Source organism: Lissotriton helveticus, chromosome 8, assembly GCF_964261635.1.
Source record: "Lissotriton helveticus chromosome 8, aLisHel1.1, whole genome shotgun sequence".
Taxonomy (NCBI): Eukaryota; Metazoa; Chordata; class Amphibia; order Caudata; family Salamandridae; genus Lissotriton; species Lissotriton helveticus.
Window position 1 is genome coordinate 634242931 of NC_136069.1, and position 19499 is coordinate 634262429.

Here is a 19499-nt window from a genome sequence, read left to right on the forward strand (position 1 = left end):
CACCACAGACTAGATCCGCATCATCCTTGATGGGGGAGACATGGCAGTCCTCATTCTCCTGGACTTCTGCGCAGCGTTTGACATGGTCTCACGCCCCATCCTTATCAGGTGTCTCCACGAGGCTGGCATCCAAGGACCCGCGCTCTGCTGAATCTGTTCCTCAACGGATAGAAAACAAGCTGTCAGCCTTGCACCTTACTCCTTGGAAGCTGGCAAACTCATCTGTGGAGTGCACTGTGGCCTTAGGTTTATCAGATGTGTCTGCATCTTAAAATGTTATCGACCACACGATCTGACTGAATAGACTGGACAAATAATCAAAGGAGTGGGAGAAAGAATAAGCTGTGATCCATTCAGCATCCTTAGTTCAGTATCAAAAAATCATATCGCTAATAATTTTAGGCATCTCTTTTTAGTGGAACTAGTAGCGATATTTTGCCAACACGTAACCCGGCCATGTGTCAAAATAATAACACCTTTTAAGAACTGAGAGAGTGATTTATTTGCCAGAACAGAAGAAGAGTATTCTTTTGATGAAGTATTGCCATTTTCTAGTTGCTAGCTTTTTGATAACTCTGATATCTTTGAAACACAAACTAACAGGCAGGAAGACTGGTAAATTCAACCCTCTCCACATGTTTGTGTCCCCTTCTCCCCATCCCCCACCCTCTTGTATTCACGGGTACTATTGGACCTCACCAAGAAATAGATTAATATATCTTTTCTCACTTTTCCTCGAAAAGAAACATTTTCAGAGGGATACACACTGAGAGACACTCACAATCTCATACCACCTCTTCACCTTGGTCCTGAAGAAAGCCCGTCTGACCTACACAGGCGACAAAAGGGCTGAAACATGTCGACCATTTTTTGCGAGAGATCCCTAATCAAATCTCAAGACGCACTACATCAGATTTTTAACCAATATCTCGAATCCAGACTTATTAAACCAATTTCTGGCTGTATGAGAATTTTTTAAGAAAAGCCACTTGTGACCCCTACAATATCACTGATCACTACTGTTCTAACCAGGGGTAATCCTCCGGGTGGAGGAAGCATGATCACTAGCCCCAAGACGATGCAGTCACATGAATAAAAGGCGGAGAATCAAGATATACCGCCATTTCCATCTTTTACACGTGAATGAGGGCTTTTTTATTGGGACACAGTAACACGAGAATTGCTAACCCAGGTTATGCAGGACAAGTGATCCATTCCCCACATGATTTTTTGAATAGACTGGACGCCATTGTTATTCAGCTGCAATCTCTGTACTGGATATGCCATAAACTGAAGATCACATACATGAAGTGAAGTTCCCTCAATGTTAATCCTCATTTAATGAACGCGCTGCAGCAGTCCAGGCTCCCACTACTAGTTTTAGTCCATGTATGCATCTCCTGATACATCTATTTGAAATCTATTGGTTTCAATGTTAAGCATTCATTGATGTTACTTCTAATATAATATATTTTAAAATGTCTTGTCTGTTGGCTGCTAAATTAAATTGCATTTCACCCACAAGGCACTGTCACTCTGACAAATGGTATGTATCCATCTACACTGTATGACACCTCCGATGTACATATATAAGGCGCTTCTGTAGCAGGATCAACCAGAATTTTTACAGTTTGACTGAAGCAGCGTGGTAGTTTAAGCAATGTATGCTAAATCTATAACTGGTGGGTAAATGGGAACAAGCTGAACCTTGATCACTCCAAAACTGAAGTACTAGTCCTCAGTCAGCAGGATGATGGTCCTTTGATTTGTGCCCTTTGCCTTGGATCCTTACCTACTCTGTAAACTATCTTAGCATCTTCATTGATTGATGTATTTCTGTGGATGCTGTCAGTGCATTACCCATAAGCTGCTTCTTTCGATTCTGCAGTCTCAGAGACTTATTTCTACCTTGCTTTCTTTCAGTGGGTCATCGTGGACAATGTCTTAGTTTCATCCACACTAGACGCTCGTTTATTTGGACTTACCTTCATATAAAATTGATAAAGTACAAAAAAGATTGTTTAAATGAATGTACCAAGCCACATATTAATTAACACCAATGCTTAACCTACTTTACCCGAGTGCCATTGGCTTCTGGTTGAATACCCTTTTACATTCAATACTTTCGTCCTGATTCTCAAAAATAGTTAAACACCTGAACTCACAGGTCTCCGATCTCTATGTGGTGGAGGTGAACTCCTATCGGGTATTCAGTTTCCAAAGCTGACACATTCGTTGTTTTTTACCGGCTCCCAAGCCTCAACTCCGTGTTCAACACCAGGATGCCTGATGTCATCACAGCAGCCTTCACCACCCATTCAGATGTAATTTGTGAAGATATTAATTGGAGACATCACCTTCCCAGACGATGCATCTGCGAAGAACTTGAAAGGATACCTCCCTCAACCTGCTGGCCACTACCAACATTGCTCACGTCACCACAGTCCCTATCCACATCTAAGGCAACATTTTGGACATTGACTGTGTGTCTATGGCAACATCATCTGCCTTCCCCCGCTGCATGTCGGCTGGGTAAGCCATGCTGTCATCACCCTGGCCACCTTCACCAGCACGCATCCCACCAGGTCTGCAAAGTTGATAAAGATGAACTTTGAGCTCATTGAGCCGAACCTTCAGGAACTTCCCACATTAAGTGCTGCATAATGACCATCCAGCCCTGACATTACTCATCTAAACCCTCCAGAGTTTGGATCCTTAAAAATGTGTTTCTGCTACTGCATATTTCGCAAATTGAGGGTGTGCACCTCTTATTCATTGCACTGCACTCATGTAAAGTGTCCTTTTCTGACACCTATCATTAAGTGTTTATTGTTAGCTCACACACTTTGTATCTTTTTGATAGATGCAAAAAACATTTCTCAAAACTAAATATTTGATATATGAAACATATTTTTGAAGCTTGAGATGTGTGCGTCTCTTGATGAGGTAGATGCAGTCTCTTCAAACCTCCAAGCGAATAAGGGTTTATCCTGCTCTTGCAGTGTATTTTGTTGAGGAAATTTTGTATTAAACTTTGTCAATTGAATAGGAAAAGGAACGTAATTGCATGCGGGATGTTCTTTTTTTGCGATTAAGAAATAGAAAAGGTCCCGCACTTGCCTCTTCTGCATCCTCACCTTGCTTTCTTGTCTATGCACTTATCTTGTTTATCTTGCAGTAAATATTCTAGCCTTCTTTCTCACAGTGCTACTATTTCACGTTGCAACTATTTTGTATATTTATTTCCTTCTCGTTTTTGTTATATATTTTTAGCAATACTTTTGCATGCTGAATGCACCTCCTAAGTGCGTATTTCTCATATATTACTGTACATTTGTAACTCTGTCGTTGTAAAGAGCTTGGACGTACATGGTTCATGTTTGAGCTATAGAAACTCCTTAATGTCTTGGTTTTTTCCCTTGTAGAAACGGCTTTTGGAGACCCCTCCCCACTAGGAGAGTCTAAGCCAGCGGTGCAGGGGACACCTTAGAATCTACGGGTTCTTCTTGCATAAATCATACATTACCAAAGAGACCAGGACAACCAGCCGTGGAGGGAGGACAAGTTATTTATTAGCTCGAGTTAAGGACAGGGTCCCAGAATGGTACAAAGACAATTCTACGGAGACTGCTCCTTTACTCCACAGCGTACACATATTTATAGCGCTAGCCACGCCCAATTGCACAGTAAAAGTTCCTTATTTCGATAAGTTCCTCATCTGACAAGTTCTTCGTCAGTCTCGTGTGGTGCAATCGTGGCCAGGGGACACCTGTCTCTGATTGCACAATGTACGCAGCCCCGTGCTTCCTTGCCCAACTGGTGTGGTCATGGGGCACAGCCTCGTGCTTCCTCTATCAGTTGGCGTGGGCACGGGGCAGTTGGTCTTGACAGGCTGAGGGGGCACAGCCTCGTGCTTCCTCTATCAGTTGGTGTGGTCACAGTGCACAGCCTCATGCTTCCTCTATCAGTTGGTGTGGGCACAGGGCAGTTGGTCTTGACAGGCTGAGTTGCCAACAATGGACAGGATGTGGCTGAGTCTCTTGCACAACTGGGGGGGTGAGGCACACAGGCAACTTCTTGGAATTGGTTCGACCATAAGGAGCGGGGAGGTTGTGCAAGTTTTAACAGGGACGTGGAAAGCAATTCTTCACCAGGTTGCCGAGAGCATGGCAACAGAAAATGGAGTCATGTGGGTCATTTTAAAATAAAGTTCAACACCCTGACTGCCTTAAAGTTCACCTAGTCACTCCTCTGCTGAAGATATTAACCACTTCCAACCATTCTCAGGACTTTCTTTCCTTGCGAACGTTACTGAAAGCCTAGCAACCTCTGAGTTGAAACAACATAACAAAGCCTTCGATGTAGTCCTGTTGGGTTTAAAACCACTATATAGTACTGAGAATATCCTGCTCCAGGGTTTTGATGACACTTTGCGCATTACTCACTCTAGAAATTCATGCCTACTTATTCACCCATTTCTTTCTGCTTTTTGCTTGCTGCTTCTGAAATTATTAATAATTTTGATCCTGGTTCCTAGAGCTAGGGTAGGCTAGATCTATTCAGGCCTCGTCTAGTCACAGGTTCCTGTCCCAGGCTGAAAGGGTAAACGTGTTTTGCATGATCTGACTCAGGAAAGGATGTGGGTAACTAGGCATACACGTGATTATCAGACTATAAGTAGAGGTAGTGGATCCTGAATGAGAGGGTTTAGTCAAACAAAAGTGTTAGGATGGTTAATGAGAGGAGGAGAGGAGATAGATGAGGGAAATAGTATTGTATCGGTATGGGTTATAAAATCAAAAGTGTGATTTGGGGTGAGGGAGTTCCTGGATAACTGAGGGAGTTTGAGAAGGAGATGGGAACAAACTATCCAGGACAAAGAGCTAAGTGGGTGGCAGATGCTGATGAAGTAGAGAAATAGAGGAGATAGTGGTAGTTGGGATTTAGAAGAGAAGACCCCTTGTTTGAAAAAGAGTGAATAATGCTTTTGGGAGAGAAATGAAGAGCATTTGTATGTGTTAAGGTACATGGTAGTAGAATTGGTGAGGTGACCAGAGTGGAATGTGACGATCCTAAGGATGCTTGTTTCTGTTCCAGGGAGGACCTGGCCTGGTAGTTCGGGCTGGACTGTGTCCATGGGGAACAGGGTCAAGACTGATTTGCATGTGGCTGGTTTAAACTGGAATCGCATGGGGAACAAAATAAACAATGGATTCGGGCCCAGATCTCTGTACTTGGGTGAATGTTTGACATTGTTCAACATTTTGTCCATCAATTGTTCTTTTTGCAATTGGCACCCCAAGTGGTACTCGTATGCTCAGACGTGGGTCCAGTGCTCTCCATGCCACCGGAGTAAAGCTAGAGTGGCTCATGAGGGGTTAAACCCCGAAACCAGTCCCAGGATGCTTGTTTCTGATCAAGGGTGGACCTGGGCTGGCAGTTCGGGCTGGGCTGTTCCCAAGGAGAACAGGGTCAAGACTGATTTACATAAGGGTGGGTTTAAACTGGAATGGCATGGGGAGCAAAAAAAACGATGGATTTAGGTCCAGATCTCTGTGCTGGGGTGAATGTATGACATTGTTCATCATTCTATCCATCAATTGTTCTTTTTGCGTCGATCCTAATTACATGGCAGTTAGATGAGGAATAGGAGTTGCACGGAGATAGCAGAAGAGGAGTCAAAGGATGGTTTGGAAGTGGAGATCAGATTATTCCTCGTCCTGTAATCCTGTTCAGGTTTATTATCTGTAGAGGGGATTGTGATCTTACCATTGTTAAAGATTGAAAAGGATATACTCAAGAGCCACAAAGAGACGCAGAACGTTTATAGTCTTCTAGGATTTAGGTCACAAGAAGCATTCAACTCCTTAAGAAAGAGTACTGCCCAGAGAGGGTCGTTGTACACGATGTGTGCTTTTTGGAGAACATTTAATACGGTCAGGATTTGATAAGGTGTCCTGTTTGGCATATTGGAATATAGCTGACTGTCCCAAATATCAAAAGTATAATGGAAAAATTCTTTGATTAGCAGTCTAGAGAAAAATGGGGGAAAGGAAAAAAGACACTGGAGACATTGTTTCAGAATAGCGCCAACAGCAACCAAGGTCCTCATCTAACCACTGCTCTGTAATCTTGAGAAACACATAGAGGAGCATACATTTAGAATGTTAGCATTCTGTGCATAAAAAGAAGTTACATTCAATGATTAAATAAATTCCACCTCTTGCTCAATGGAAGAGTGCCATAACCAACCCTAGTCCTACCAGAATACAATCCTAGAGTCGTATAACCTGAGCAGAGGGATGATTGACAGCAAGGGGGAGAGGTGCTCAAGTGCAGCAGGATTAGGAGAAGACCAGAAAGGATTCGGGCAAGGCTGAAAGTGCAAATAATAAAGGAGGGAAGGTGGGGAAATGTTGGGCAGGGTTTTAGTACGGGGAACAAATTACAAGGTGTCAGTATACAATAACAGTTGATGAACTGGAGCAAAAGTGGAACAGGGCCCAAACAACTGGGATATGCTGCCAGGCGTCTTACCTTTGTAAAGGCATTCCTTACATAGAGGCTCTGCCCCTCATGCCCAATTGCTCGTCCCTTAAAATGGAAGTGAGGATATCATTCTAGCTCGCAGTGTGCCGTTGTCGAGAATTTGCTGGCTTGGTGTTGGCTGTGGTTGAACAGGTCTTCTGTACCTGTTTGTAGCCTAACTTCCTTCCTTTTCCTGACTGACAGCTTTGTAAAAGTGACTCTCTTAACTGTTGTCCCCACAGATCCCCAGCAGCTCAAATCACAGATTGTTTTGAAAGAATGGAGGCAGTTCGTTTATTACACCTTTTATTTATTTATTTATTAGTATTTTGTAGAGCGCATGGTTACACTAGCAAGTGTGTCCCCGCGCTGAAAATGCTAAAGATGTTTCCAAAAGTTCATGCTCATTTCCGATCTTAGTCCTTGGGGAAGAGGATTGTTTTTAGGTCTCTTCTAAAATGTGGCTCAGAGGGTTCTGTACGCAGTTTTTCTGGCAACTGGTTCCATGTCCTGGCCGTCTTGACTCTGAAAGATTTTCCGCCCATTCTGGCTGTTTTGACCTTCGGGACTTGTACTTGCCCTGTGCCGCATGATCTCAGCTGGCGGGTGGGTTCGTACCTTTGGCCTAACTAACATCCCTGAGCCTTACATTGAAACTGCTAATAGTTGTTTGTTCGCTTCATGGAAACACTAATGGAATAACACTTGCACCCTCAATCTGCATAATCACTCCTCCGTTTCATTCCATGATAAGCTTACAACATTACATGTGGGCAGTCATTCACATCAGGAATCCCAACTGGACATCCGGGTGACCATTCAGTTTCACAGACCCTCACCCAATCACATCTCGATGATTGTCTACTTCTGACCAGCCTTTGCTCTATTACTTCCAAGTGCAGCCATGATTTCTGAAGTATAGCATTAGGTTCAAGGTCCTTGTTCTTAATGCACCCTGTACTTTAGGCAGCAACAAGATTGCTAAGACTGGAGCTCCTCTGTATTTTCCCCAAGTCTAATTGTTGCAACTCCACAGGTGACCTCCCGTTGCACCTTCCACTTGGACTTGTGGTAACTTCTCCACCTTATGTAAAGATTGCCCTCTGTAAGTCTTCATACTGAGAGGGAAAAAACGCATTGCATATGTTACCAACCTTGGAGTGGATGGTTAATCTGAATAAGGCCTTCAGAAGAAGTGCTCTGTATGCCACAGGTCTTCATTTCCTTTCTTTACCTGTGGCTGTGTACACCTGTAGCGGGTACAGTGACTCCACCGTCCTAGGCCTGAAGAAATGAATGAAAAAACTGGGTGTGCCCCACGTCCAACATCACAGTTATCAAACCAGCATTGTAGTGCCACCGAGAAATCCCCTGCTTTTATTAAGAAATGTACGTGATAAAGGCATGTTCCTTTGAAGAAATCGCTTATGTCTCTTAGGAAATAAATAACTGCATTTCTTTACGATTGAAACATTACTGTGAAATTCTGTAATTTATTATAGAAACTAGAAGAGTGCTTGCCTTAATTTGGTTATACTTTGCAGTGAATGGGACAGCACAGTGGTGATATGTTACACATTGATATTACAGCCTTCTATATATATGATATCTAAGCTTCTGTAAATTGCTCAATCACGTGCGTAGTTTACGTAATTTTGTTTTACGCGAATTACAAGACATGTCAGAAATTAGCTATGAGGAAAATTTGACCTATTTTTGTTGCAGACTGTTTTTTATAGAAAATGTTTCACACGGAGAGAAAAGGTTGATCATAAAGTATAATATATGCAGCGCGAATATTAAGTGACTTTTGAATGCGAGGTCTGCCCTTAAGGCACCCCAAACTCTATGTTACATAACTGTGCGTAAATTCCCTGACGTCTTACTAACGCCATACATTTGAATGGCGTAAAAGAAATAGGCAACCCTTTAGTCTTGTTTTCAGTGCGGGGTTTCAGCGTCTGACTTCAGGCTACTCTGGGGTGAGGTAAATGTGCTGTGTCCAGCGGCATTCTGCAGTACCAGTGCAGCCCGGGCCTCCAGTTGACATACCGCACAGGAGCCACAGAGGCCGGCCATGTTAATGCTAACAAGAGCGGGTGAAATAGCACTTCAAGGGCCGTTTAGCAGGCGCTGCTGGGAACTGGAAGCTGGAACACCGACCTTAAGAAAATGAAAAGGCTTTAATGAGTCGGGGCCATTATGCGTCTGGGGGTCCGGGAGCAGCGATTAGCAGCAGGGGCGCGCGGAAGGTCAAACGCTCTTTCCCAGAGGTCAGCAGAACACCCCAGCCTGATAAGATCAAACTAAGGTGCCTTTGGTGTAAATATTGGAAGCAGGAGGCCCCTGCGCCGCGTTGCCTTACACTTCACTGTGCAGTGAAGTAACCCTTTCTTTTAAAGGAGTAATTGGAGTAATTCTAGCTGTTTTATGCACTTCCTGTCACTTCAACACATTATGCCAAGGACAATGTCCACCTTTATTTGGGTTAAAATGCTTAAATCCGCCACAGTTGGTATTTTTGTGCCAGTTATACATATCATTTTGTCTTCAAGAGTTTTTGCTGTAATTTTGTAATTTTTTAATAACCTTTGTGATCGTTACAATTATTTCAGACCTGCCCTTTTTTGTCTTTTAGTTTTCCGACTATTTCACTGGATACTTCAACGGGCAGTACTGGCTCTGGTGGATATTTCTTGTTCTCGGTGAGTAAACTAGCGCCACTCCCTCCCCTTCTATACATTTGCACAATATTTAGGCAAAAGAAAATAATTTCCCTATCGTGTATTTTTTTCTGTTGCTCCGCCGATTGCACAGTTAATCACACTTTCATATTAAAAGCAATTGTTACTCTTTTTTGGATAAAGTAAACCGTAGCAATACACTTGTAGGGGTATTAGAGGATGGTAGGGGCCAGGGAAGATTCTGAGATTCATGTGGGTATAGGATGATGCAGTTTGTTTTATTTTTACCAAGGTGTTCTTTACATGTGCTACTTTTTATGGACAATGCAGCCACGTGGGGGATAAACCATGTAATTTTTTTAACACCCTGCACGTGTTTCTTTGCTGAATTAGCGCATTTGCGGCCTGTAATGATATTTACGGTTTGGTAGGACCTTTGTCTGGAGCGTGTCAAAGGAAAGTCCCGGATTGCCTCTCTCGACTTTGAAGTTCGCGCATCTATGCAATCGATTGGGCAGTCGGGCAGTGAGAAAGCTTTATGCTGACTGATCACAGAGGTTCTTTTCGGCGCTATCCCCGACCTCTTCAGAGCTTCCTCAACTGACCTCACGTTCAGTAGCTTTACAGACCATCTTGCCGTTTTCATCTAAAGCCAGGACACCCGTCTATGAATAGCCGTCACTCACACCATTTCGATTTAACTCCTCCTATCGAATTTATCGCCATAAATTATATATGCATCATCCGCCTAGACCCTAGAAGGTGGTACTAGCAGGGCACAAGTCCTAAAAAAAGATGTGGGGGGGACGCTGTCACCGGAAGTGACGTCACAACAGGACGTGACGCCACGAAAGGTGCCGAGCTCCTCGTCCCAGAGAGGCCAAAGAGTGAAGTCCAGCGGTTTGGCAGGGGGGACGGTGTCCCCCCCGGTAAAATAAGTGGGGGGACGCCGCCACCCGCGTGGTACCCCGCCTCTAGCCCTGGGTACTAGGAAGCAAAGGCAGATATTTAATATCCAGTTATTTGCCTCGGTGGAGGCCCATCAATTCCCATTTCAAGTCATGGTTTCTATGAAGAATTGGGCATTAATTCACAGAAATGCCACAGTTAACGGAAGTGACATCACACGCCCTTTGTCTTCCACTTTCACTCACACACACATACTTGCACATACACACACATTCACACATATATACTCTAACACATCAACACACTCTCAGCGGCAAGCATGCACACAACATACATTTAAAATAATTTTTTACTTGCCTCAGCTGCCATGGAAGGGCATATTCCAGCTTATTGTACTCCATTTTTATGACACTATTAGTGAATAATATATTTAATGTATTCACTATTAGTATAATAAAAAATGACAGAAAATAAAGAGTGTAGCCCTAGCTGCTCATGTCTTTCTGGCATTGTATTTGCCTCCTCTGACGCCAGGGGTCGCAAAGGTAGTGCTAGGGGTAGCAAAGGGCAAACCTGGGGTCTTAGCTTCGACCCCTATATGACGTCTGTGTGTGAAGGGCTCTCTTAACTTATGGTGAGCAGGAATTAGCAGCATCTTCCGTGGGCACCAGCCTCATTGTTAGGTAGGCCAGTCGGCGCAGCACTGCTGGGAATACTGTATTAGAAGCACATTAGAAAGATTAATTAAGTATAGAAGGCATATTACTTGCTAAATATGGCATCATAGAAAGTTACTTCCCCTTTGCCATTCCCCTCGCAAGGTTTTCTTAAAATGCTCCTCATTGTTGCCACCCTTTCTCCAGAGCATGAGTCCTGTTACAGATTTTCGTGCTATTTGAACATATACAGACCTTACAATGTAGCTTCTCTGCAGTTACATTATGTTCCTTAGTATGGCATCCATAGTGCAAGGGCCAGATAGGAAAGCAAGAAGTGTGGATTGGTGTGGGTCTACAAAAGCCCGGCAGCCAGGGCCGGTGCAGATAAGAGCGGTGGGGCCGGGTGAGAGAGATTTCAACAGACGATGATGAGGGAAAATTAATTATTTATTTGATTGGCTCTCATGGCCGTCTGTCGAATTCCCCCCCTGCCCCCCCCCCAACCCGACCCTACTTCTCTTACCTGCACGGGCCGCGGCTGGAACGCAGGCCGCAGTTTGATAAGAAGAACAAGTTTCAAGTAAGCCAGAACTTAAGGCACTTGATGTGAGAAGGTTGACGTATATTTACTGGTTATGGGTTGTACGGCTTTGCTTGGAGGACCTAGTACGTGTTACAGCCTTTGATTACTTTCCTCATTTAGGAATGCACTGATAATTTCCTGAATTTGGGAATGCACAGATGGTTGTCATTGACTGAAAATGGTTGATACGTTTTAAAATTAGAATCTTTTGTTGTGGAACCCATTTCCAGGTAAACTTTGAGTATGGTACAAGCTTCCTTATATTGGTACTCTTTGAGAATCGGGAGGCAGGGGTTATTAGCAAATGCCTAAGCCGCCGTGCATTCTCTACAGACAGCTTGCTTTAGTGGTCTTGCAGCTTTTTTTTTTTTGTGCAAAGTTTTATATAGTGCTAGCTAGATACGGAGGTATCAGAGCGTTTTACATGAGGATCAGCAAGTTACAGGATACATAGTTATATCAGTTGAATCAGCGAGTTACAACCGTTTGAATCAAAGAATCACAGAGGTAGGGGGAGCGAAGGAGACACGAACGGGGAGAAGAGGAAAACAATGTCAGATTACCGGCAGGGTAGGTGACGGCCAAGAGGCCAGACTCCTCTATTTCTGTGTAGGACAGCTCCAACGGGCATTGGCCAAGGTTGCTCGGGCTCCGTGGTAGGTAAGAACAGTTTTGGTATCCGCCCAGGGTGCGTCGTCATAGTTCCATTCAAGTGGGTGGGAAAGCGACATAGACGGTTTAATTCTGAAGCATTCTTCCACCCGGCATTGGATACCACACTGGTGCTTACTTATTGATGTCCTTGACTTTAGTGACCATGCACACATATGAGCGGAAATATTTGATAAAGTGGCCATTGTGATGGTTTCCTCCACTGGAATTGTAAGTTAAAGCCATTCACTTCCCCCGATAAACTATATACAGAATTCCATAATGTCAAAGTAAACTTCAGAAGCCACTCAATATTTGTCTCAGACATTGGGTCTTGGGTACTATCCCTGTATGAACACCATTGATGTGCAAATTGCACTCCGACTCATTTGTGTATGGAATGCAATTTGCGATGCGACCCATGAAGTAAAAGGTTGCATTGCATATTTCCTGTTCTCAGGTTGCAATTTTCGACCCCTTTCGGAAGACGTGTTTTATAGACATGCACGTCCCCCACCCATCTGAGAGGAGGCATTCTAGTTCCTAGTACGCTTTTGTTTCATAATCTGAATTGGTCAACTGGCATCAGATTTCAGACATAATCCACGTATTGGCCAATACAAAATGTCAGGATGGGTTTGTAATACAACTCTGATAAGTGACTTACCATTACCAACATGATGACGTGGAATATATCAAAGCACATGCATTTTCAACATGTTCATCTCTAAAGAACTGTAGTTGCAAGTAAATTTGTTCTTTTGTATTTGAGAAAAATGCAGAGTTTTTAAACTCCCTTTCTGTTTTCTATTTTTAGGCCTCCTTTTGTTCTTCAGAGGATTTGTCAATTATTTAAAAGTGCGAAACATGTCTGAAAGCATGGCAGCTGCTCATAGGACAAGATTTTTCTTCTTATATTAGAGGTAAGAAAATCAACCTTTACATGTGCTATTATAATGTTTTTGAATACCCAGAGTTTTGTATCCTTTCCGTTTTAAAATTTAGGTTGTATTAATATTTTTACAGACATTTGATATTTCCTCACCAAAAACAGTTATGTTAAGTTGTGCATATACACTTTGCTCTCATTGAGAACCCATGCATGTGGTGTGTTTATTTTTAGCACAATCATGGGTATTTCATGAGTCAACCCCTGCATAAATATCTGAATGCACACTTAGGATATATGGACTATGTGGCCTGCTCTACCTGTTCCCAAATTTCTACTCCATTGTGAGGCTTTTGTATACTCGTGTATTGACATTCGCTTTGTCTTGCTAACTGGCCTTCCAGAATCTGTTCTGACACTCATTGCTTTTTTACATAGCCGTATGGCTAATCAGCCACCCATGCAAATGTGAACATGTCACCTGTCTTAATATAGTTAAAGTGGTTTAATTAAATGTGAGAATTCTTTTCAAGAAGTATTCACATGTTCAAAGTCTGCCCTTCTAATAACCCGGAATAGCTGTCTAATATGCTTGTTGCCTCAAGAAATATCAGTGTTATTCAAACTCCACCCTTGCGAAACTTGATGTTTGTAAGATCACCAACAAATGGACTTGTACACCAGCTTTCACTGTATATGCTTCAAGACTAGGAAATGATGTCCCCACTGTCCTGATTAGCTCTCTCTCACATGCACTTCAAACAAAGTGTCAGACTCACCACTCAAATATTTATCTTCTACATTAGGCCTGATCTTCCACCTCAATTTGCCGCCTTTTTGATCGCTTTTCAATTTAACACCCTGACTCGCACTTCTCTGTGAACTACATTATCTAATTCCCTTGTTCATCTGTGTCTATCCCCCACCCTCCCTAACTGCCAACTCAATCTTTCTCCTCTACTCCTGTTCTCTAATAATGTTCTAAGTGTCTGCAAATCTCTTGGTGTTATTTCTATTCCTAATGTGTTTTTTTGGGTTATTTTACTTATTTTCCAAATAATAAAACGGATCTACACATCACTTAACCAAGTTACCGAACGAAACAAAAATGGAATATAGGGCTCAGCAATTATCCAAAGAGAGTGTGCAGGGGGTTGCAACATTATTTATAAATGCCATTTATTACCGTAGGATGCTCTGACCTGGGTTCCTTAGTTTTCCAAAGGTATTGCATAGGTTTTCAATTGATCATTCACCAAAAGAAATTCTCCTTGATTTTGGGAAGGCAGCTTTTTAGGTCTCGCCTGTCGATGCGCATGCGCATCGAGCAAGCGAGAGTATTGGGACTTATCCACTCTTTATCCACACTGCAAGGAATCGTGGCGATTCCTTGCAGTGCCCGTGACTTTTAAGCTCAATGCGCATGCGCATTGAGCTTAAAAGCGCGTGCACGTCCGTCTTTGTTTACCCGCTCCGCCCCCTCCCCTTCCCGCCGTCTCGCATTTCCCCTGCCGCATCAAAGGCTTTCACGGCCGGCCGGCCATGCTTTCAGTTTCACGACCGGCCGGCCGTGTCAATTACATTCCAAAGCCCGCTCTCCCTGCTCCGCCCCCTGCTCCGGCCGAGACGCATTTCTCCTCCCCCCTCCCCTCTCTTCCCTCCGTCTTGTTTCCTTTAGCTGCCCTGGATGATCTATTCTTACTCAAACTTGCACCGCTTTTACTAAATCTTACCCTTTTAACCTTCGCGATGTTTCCCCCTTTTTACCTCCAGTGCTTGATATATCGTTCTCCCCTTTTTAACTCGGTTTTGCGAGGTCTCCGTTTATTTATCCTCTTGCTGGCTCCCCTTTTCTTTACCCCGCCCGGTCCGGAGGATCTCCTCTGCCATAGCCCGGTGCTGGATCTGTCCTCGTTAGCCCGGTGCTGTAATTGCCACGCTCCCCCTTAGCCCGGTGCTGGATCGCCCTTCTCTTATCCCACACATGAGTTGCCCGACCGTGCTAATCCTGACTGCATGAATAAAATCCAGCACAGGCAAACGCACCCGTTCTCCTACTGTAACTTCAATATACTCGCAGGCTCGCCACCTCACCCAAACGTGCTCCCCCAAACAACGCGGCCTGCCACGCAAGGACATCAAACCTGGTTGCTGGTGGTCCCTACAGCTGCTTGAACCAGGTCCCGAGCTACAAAGAAACTCCAGCATTCAGCACCTCCTCGCCTTACCGCCTCGGTCTGCCTCTCACCTTCGTCGGCATCAGGCCTCCGCCCGCATCCCATAACTGCCATCTTGGGAGCGTAGTGCACCACAGTAAGGTTAAGGCGATCTCGCCCTCCAGACTTCTCCCCCAGGACTGCCGCCTCCGCAGTTTTCCGCTGTGAGTCTGCACGCCGAATCGCCTCCCAGCCGCTCACAAACAGAGTGCACATCTCCCGTTGCCGCAGCCGGTGGAAGTCTCCCCCTCAGTGCGCTGCCGTCATTTTAGATGCGCAGCGCCCAGCGCTCAATCGGGTGATTTTGCTGCACTTACACCCTTGTAACAGCACCAATGCGCCCCAGCAGCAGTCCAGCTCATGCACCAGGATTTCCGCAACCAGTTTTGCAGTAAGGGGCCACCTTAGAATCGCCAACCCCTCACCCTCAACACCTCACCCTCACTCACTCACCCTCAACCCCTCACCCTCAAACCCTCACCCACCCTCAACCCCTCACCCTCACTCACTCACCCTCAACCCCTCACTCTCACTCACTCACCCTCACTCACCCTCAACCCCTCCCCCTCAACCCCTCCCCCTCACCCTCACTCACCCTCACTCACCCTCAACCCCTCACTCACCCTCAACCCCTCACTCACCCTCAACCCCTCACCCTCAACCCCTCACTCACCCTCACTCTCACTCATCCTCACTCACCCTCAACCCCTCACCCTCACTCACCCTCACCCTCACTCACCCTCAACCCCTCACCCACTCACCCTCAACCCCTCACCCTCAACCCCTCACTCACCCTCACTCTCACTCAGCCTCAACTACTCCCCCTCACCCTCACTCACCCAAAACCCCTCACTCACCCTCACCCTCACTCACCCTCAACACCTCACTCACCCTCAACACCTCACCCTCAACCCCTCACCCTCACTCACCCTCACTCACCCTCACTCACTCACCCTCACTCACCCTCACTCACTCACCCTCACTCACCCTCACTCACCCTCACTCACCCTCACTCACCCTCACTCACCCTCACTCACCCTCACTCACCCTCACCCCCTCACCCTCACTCACCCTCACCCTCACTCACCCTCACTCACACTCACCCTCACTCACACTCACCCTCACCCTCACACAGTGCAATAGTTCTCAGACCATTTCAGTTAGAGCTTTTAGAAATGTTTATGGCTTTTTTTATTTGTAATACTTTAGCATTGGCTACAGGAAACAAAAATGCTAAACATTTACAAAAAAACCCCATAAACAATTCTAAAAGCACTAACTCTAATGGTGCGAGACCTATTGCATTTCCAATGCTTGTTTGAGTTGGAGCAATTTTGTATATTTCTCCTAATGGGTTTACTTGCAAAAGGGAGATTACAAGTCAATTTGCTGACTTGACTAGTTTGTGTCAAAAAGAGTTTGTAAACACAGTTCCTGCTGTTATTTGTTGGACTTCAATTTTCTGTATTCTTGTCATCAAGACTAAGGGTGATATAGAAAATAAAATTGCCTTCCAAGACTATAAGCAATTTGTCCTAGATAGTCCATTCTCTCTCTCTCTCTCTCTCTCTCTCTCTCTCTCTCTCTCTCTCTCCCCCTCTCTCTCTCTCTTTCTCTCTCTCTCTCCCCTCCCCTCCCCTCCCCTCCCCTCCCCTCCCCTCCCCTCCCCTCCCCTCCCCTCCCCCCTCCCCCCTCCCCCCTTTGGTTGTGATGCCTGCTTTAGAAACATTTCCATCACTTTCTTCCAGATACAGGACATTCCTGTGCTATATACCAGTATCTCTGAGCTTAGGGGTATGTTTAATTCTGAGCTTTACTGCTACAGGTGTGTGAGTTTTGACGAAGTCAGTGCTACTACCATGCATTTTCAATAACTACCACAGAGTGTGAAGCTTTGGTTCCTCTGGAGGTTTGTGCACCTCCACTTATTGAATTTTCCTGTGTATGGAGATAGTTATTGCCTACCTCAGCAAATCATCTTTAATATTGATTCTTTTTCAAAATGATTTAACTTTTATTCCGGTTTGTCTATTGAATTGGGTGTATCACAACTATACCAACCAACTTCAAGAGCCTTAAGATTACTGTTCAAAATCCCCAGTTTCTGAACCTTTACAGTCTGCATTTGCTTGTTTCCTAGGGATTAGTCATCCCCTATGAACAATGGTCCTAAGATGTTACTTTAAGATTTTTATTTGGGCAGTATTTGGCCACGGATCTTCTTGTGTAGGAGACAACATAAAACCATGATAAAAGTTTTAAGCAATTCAATGCAAACAGGCAGTTTGCGAGCAATGAAACCTGTTCACAAAAACATTTATATGTAGGTGAAGTAGTACTACTGTATTACCACTTCGCCTACTTTGTGAACTGGTCTCGAAATGTCCTACTTCCTATTACTGAAAGTACAAGAAGGGTACAGTGATTCCTATTTGTACTAACTAGTCATGAATATTCCTAAATAATATGTTTTGGGGCTAATTCTCAAAGGCATTCAAGAGTAAAGTAAGTAGTATTTTAGAAGAACTGCTTTATATACTCAAGGGAGCTGTTGTGAATTGGCCCCATTGTAAGAATTTGTTTACAATATGTTGGTAAACCAATGTGGATGAGCTGGATCATATTCCTTCCTTCACACCACTTATAATCTGGAGTTACGGAGCCTTAGATTAAGGAGATGGATTGGATTTTGTGGATCATGTGACTGAGTTTAATGGTGGTTAGCAGGGGGCAGGAGTAGGTTAACAGCATAAGGTTTTAATACAGAATTTATGGTGTGTTGTAGAGACCCAGGGAGTGGAAGGGAAAACGGGTTATATTTATATAAACAAACAAGCGGTGGTACAGGATGTTTTTGGTTGATCACACATCCTACCAAAACGGTAAGCTTAAGTCTAAGCAAAAGACGTTCTCTAAACGGTGTTAAGAAGAATTTTCCTTTGTGTCACTGAATTACAGGTATGAGGAGTATCCTCTTCAGGATTCACTGACCGTCACCCACCAATGTGACATCTTCATCATCAAGTCGTGCTCCATGTTGGGTGGTGTGTGCAGTGCTCAACAGGCTTTATGTGGAGCTCTTTTTTGTTATACAGATCATGGGACCTCACGAATGAGGTGCTTGAAGACCATTTGTGTTTTTTCTAATTCAGATAGACTGAGTCTGAAAATAGCAATAGCCTTCGAGTCTGGATGGAGATAATGCACAACAGAAAAAAAGGTCAGAAGATTATGAGATGTAGAACGCCCTGGGATAAAACCCGACTGGTCTGGGTGGGCGATCAATGGTACAACGGTAGGAGTGGCTGCAGTCGATTAGCAATGAGTTTTGCCAGAATTTTAACATCCACGTTTATCAATGACAATGGGCGGTAGGAGTCAAGTTCCTCCTCGGGTTTTCCTGGGTTAAGCAGAGTGAATATGATGGCCTCTCGCATGGAGGGCGGTAGGATACCCGAGGTTTGAGCCTTCTCGTAAAGTGTTATGAGGAGTGGGGCCAGCTCTTCGGAATAAGCTTTGTAAAAAGCCATGGTCAGGCTGTCTGACCCAGGCGCCTTATCCGATGGAAGGCTCCTGATCACCCGGAGTACATCTTCTACTGTAAAGGGAACATCAAGATACTCCTTATGCCCGTGTCCCAGCCATAGCAACTCTAGCGAGTCCAGAAACTGCTTGAGATTTTCCTGCACCGGGCCGAGAGGGGACGTATATAATGAGGAATAAAACTGTGTAAATGTATTAAGTATATTTTGCGGGCCCCTTCACACCTGTGGAGGGTCCCCCTTGAACTCCGTAATGTAAGCAGTCGTGCGTGGGACGCGAGGCAATGTCGCCATGGTTCTCCCCGTATCTCCTGGCTTAGTAAGGTTAAAAAAGAAAGGAGACACAGGAAATAATCATCCCAAAAGTCCATACTAAATATATATCTCCCTACCAGCCCAGACGGGTCTGTGTCATATCTGACAACCTCTTTTATTGATATACCCTAATCTAAATAGTTGTCCAGCTACAGTGTTTAAGTTCTAGAATATAGGACCCACTTTCATACACATACATTCATTAGCACCTGTACAGAATGTATAATACATTCCTTAATTTCTTTTTTGACATTGTTGGCGTGCAATGTTCCTCCTTATATGTTCTGGTTCTGTTTTGATGAACCGGGTTACTGTGTTAATAATGTTCCTAATCTGTTTTTCTATTAATAGTGGGCCTATAGTTATATTCCCACTAGATGCACTTGGCAGAACTGCTTTTGGGCATTTTGTCCACTCTTGATCTTTTCACAAATGTTCCTAGAGTTTCCCCTTAAACGTATTATGCCCATCTAACTATCAAAAATGAAATAAACAATTGAGGGGCACCTATGACAAACAGGGG

The 19499-nt window shown here is 44.2% G+C and overlaps 1 protein-coding gene across 2 annotated transcripts in view; it reads left to right on the forward strand.

Moving 5' to 3' along the window:
- The window catches only part of NDFIP2 (Nedd4 family interacting protein 2), a 197675-nt gene that overhangs the window by 168667 nt on the left and 9509 nt on the right, over positions 1-19499 (forward strand). For both annotated transcript variants that reach the window (XM_078657493.1, XM_078657494.1), the window contains 2 exons: positions 9167-9233; positions 12832-12937. In XM_078657493.1, coding sequence (XP_078513619.1) covers positions 9167-9233; positions 12832-12935 — 171 coding nt within the window. In that variant the 3' untranslated portion in view covers positions 12936-12937. The remainder of the gene's footprint in view (positions 1-9166; positions 9234-12831; positions 12938-19499) is intronic.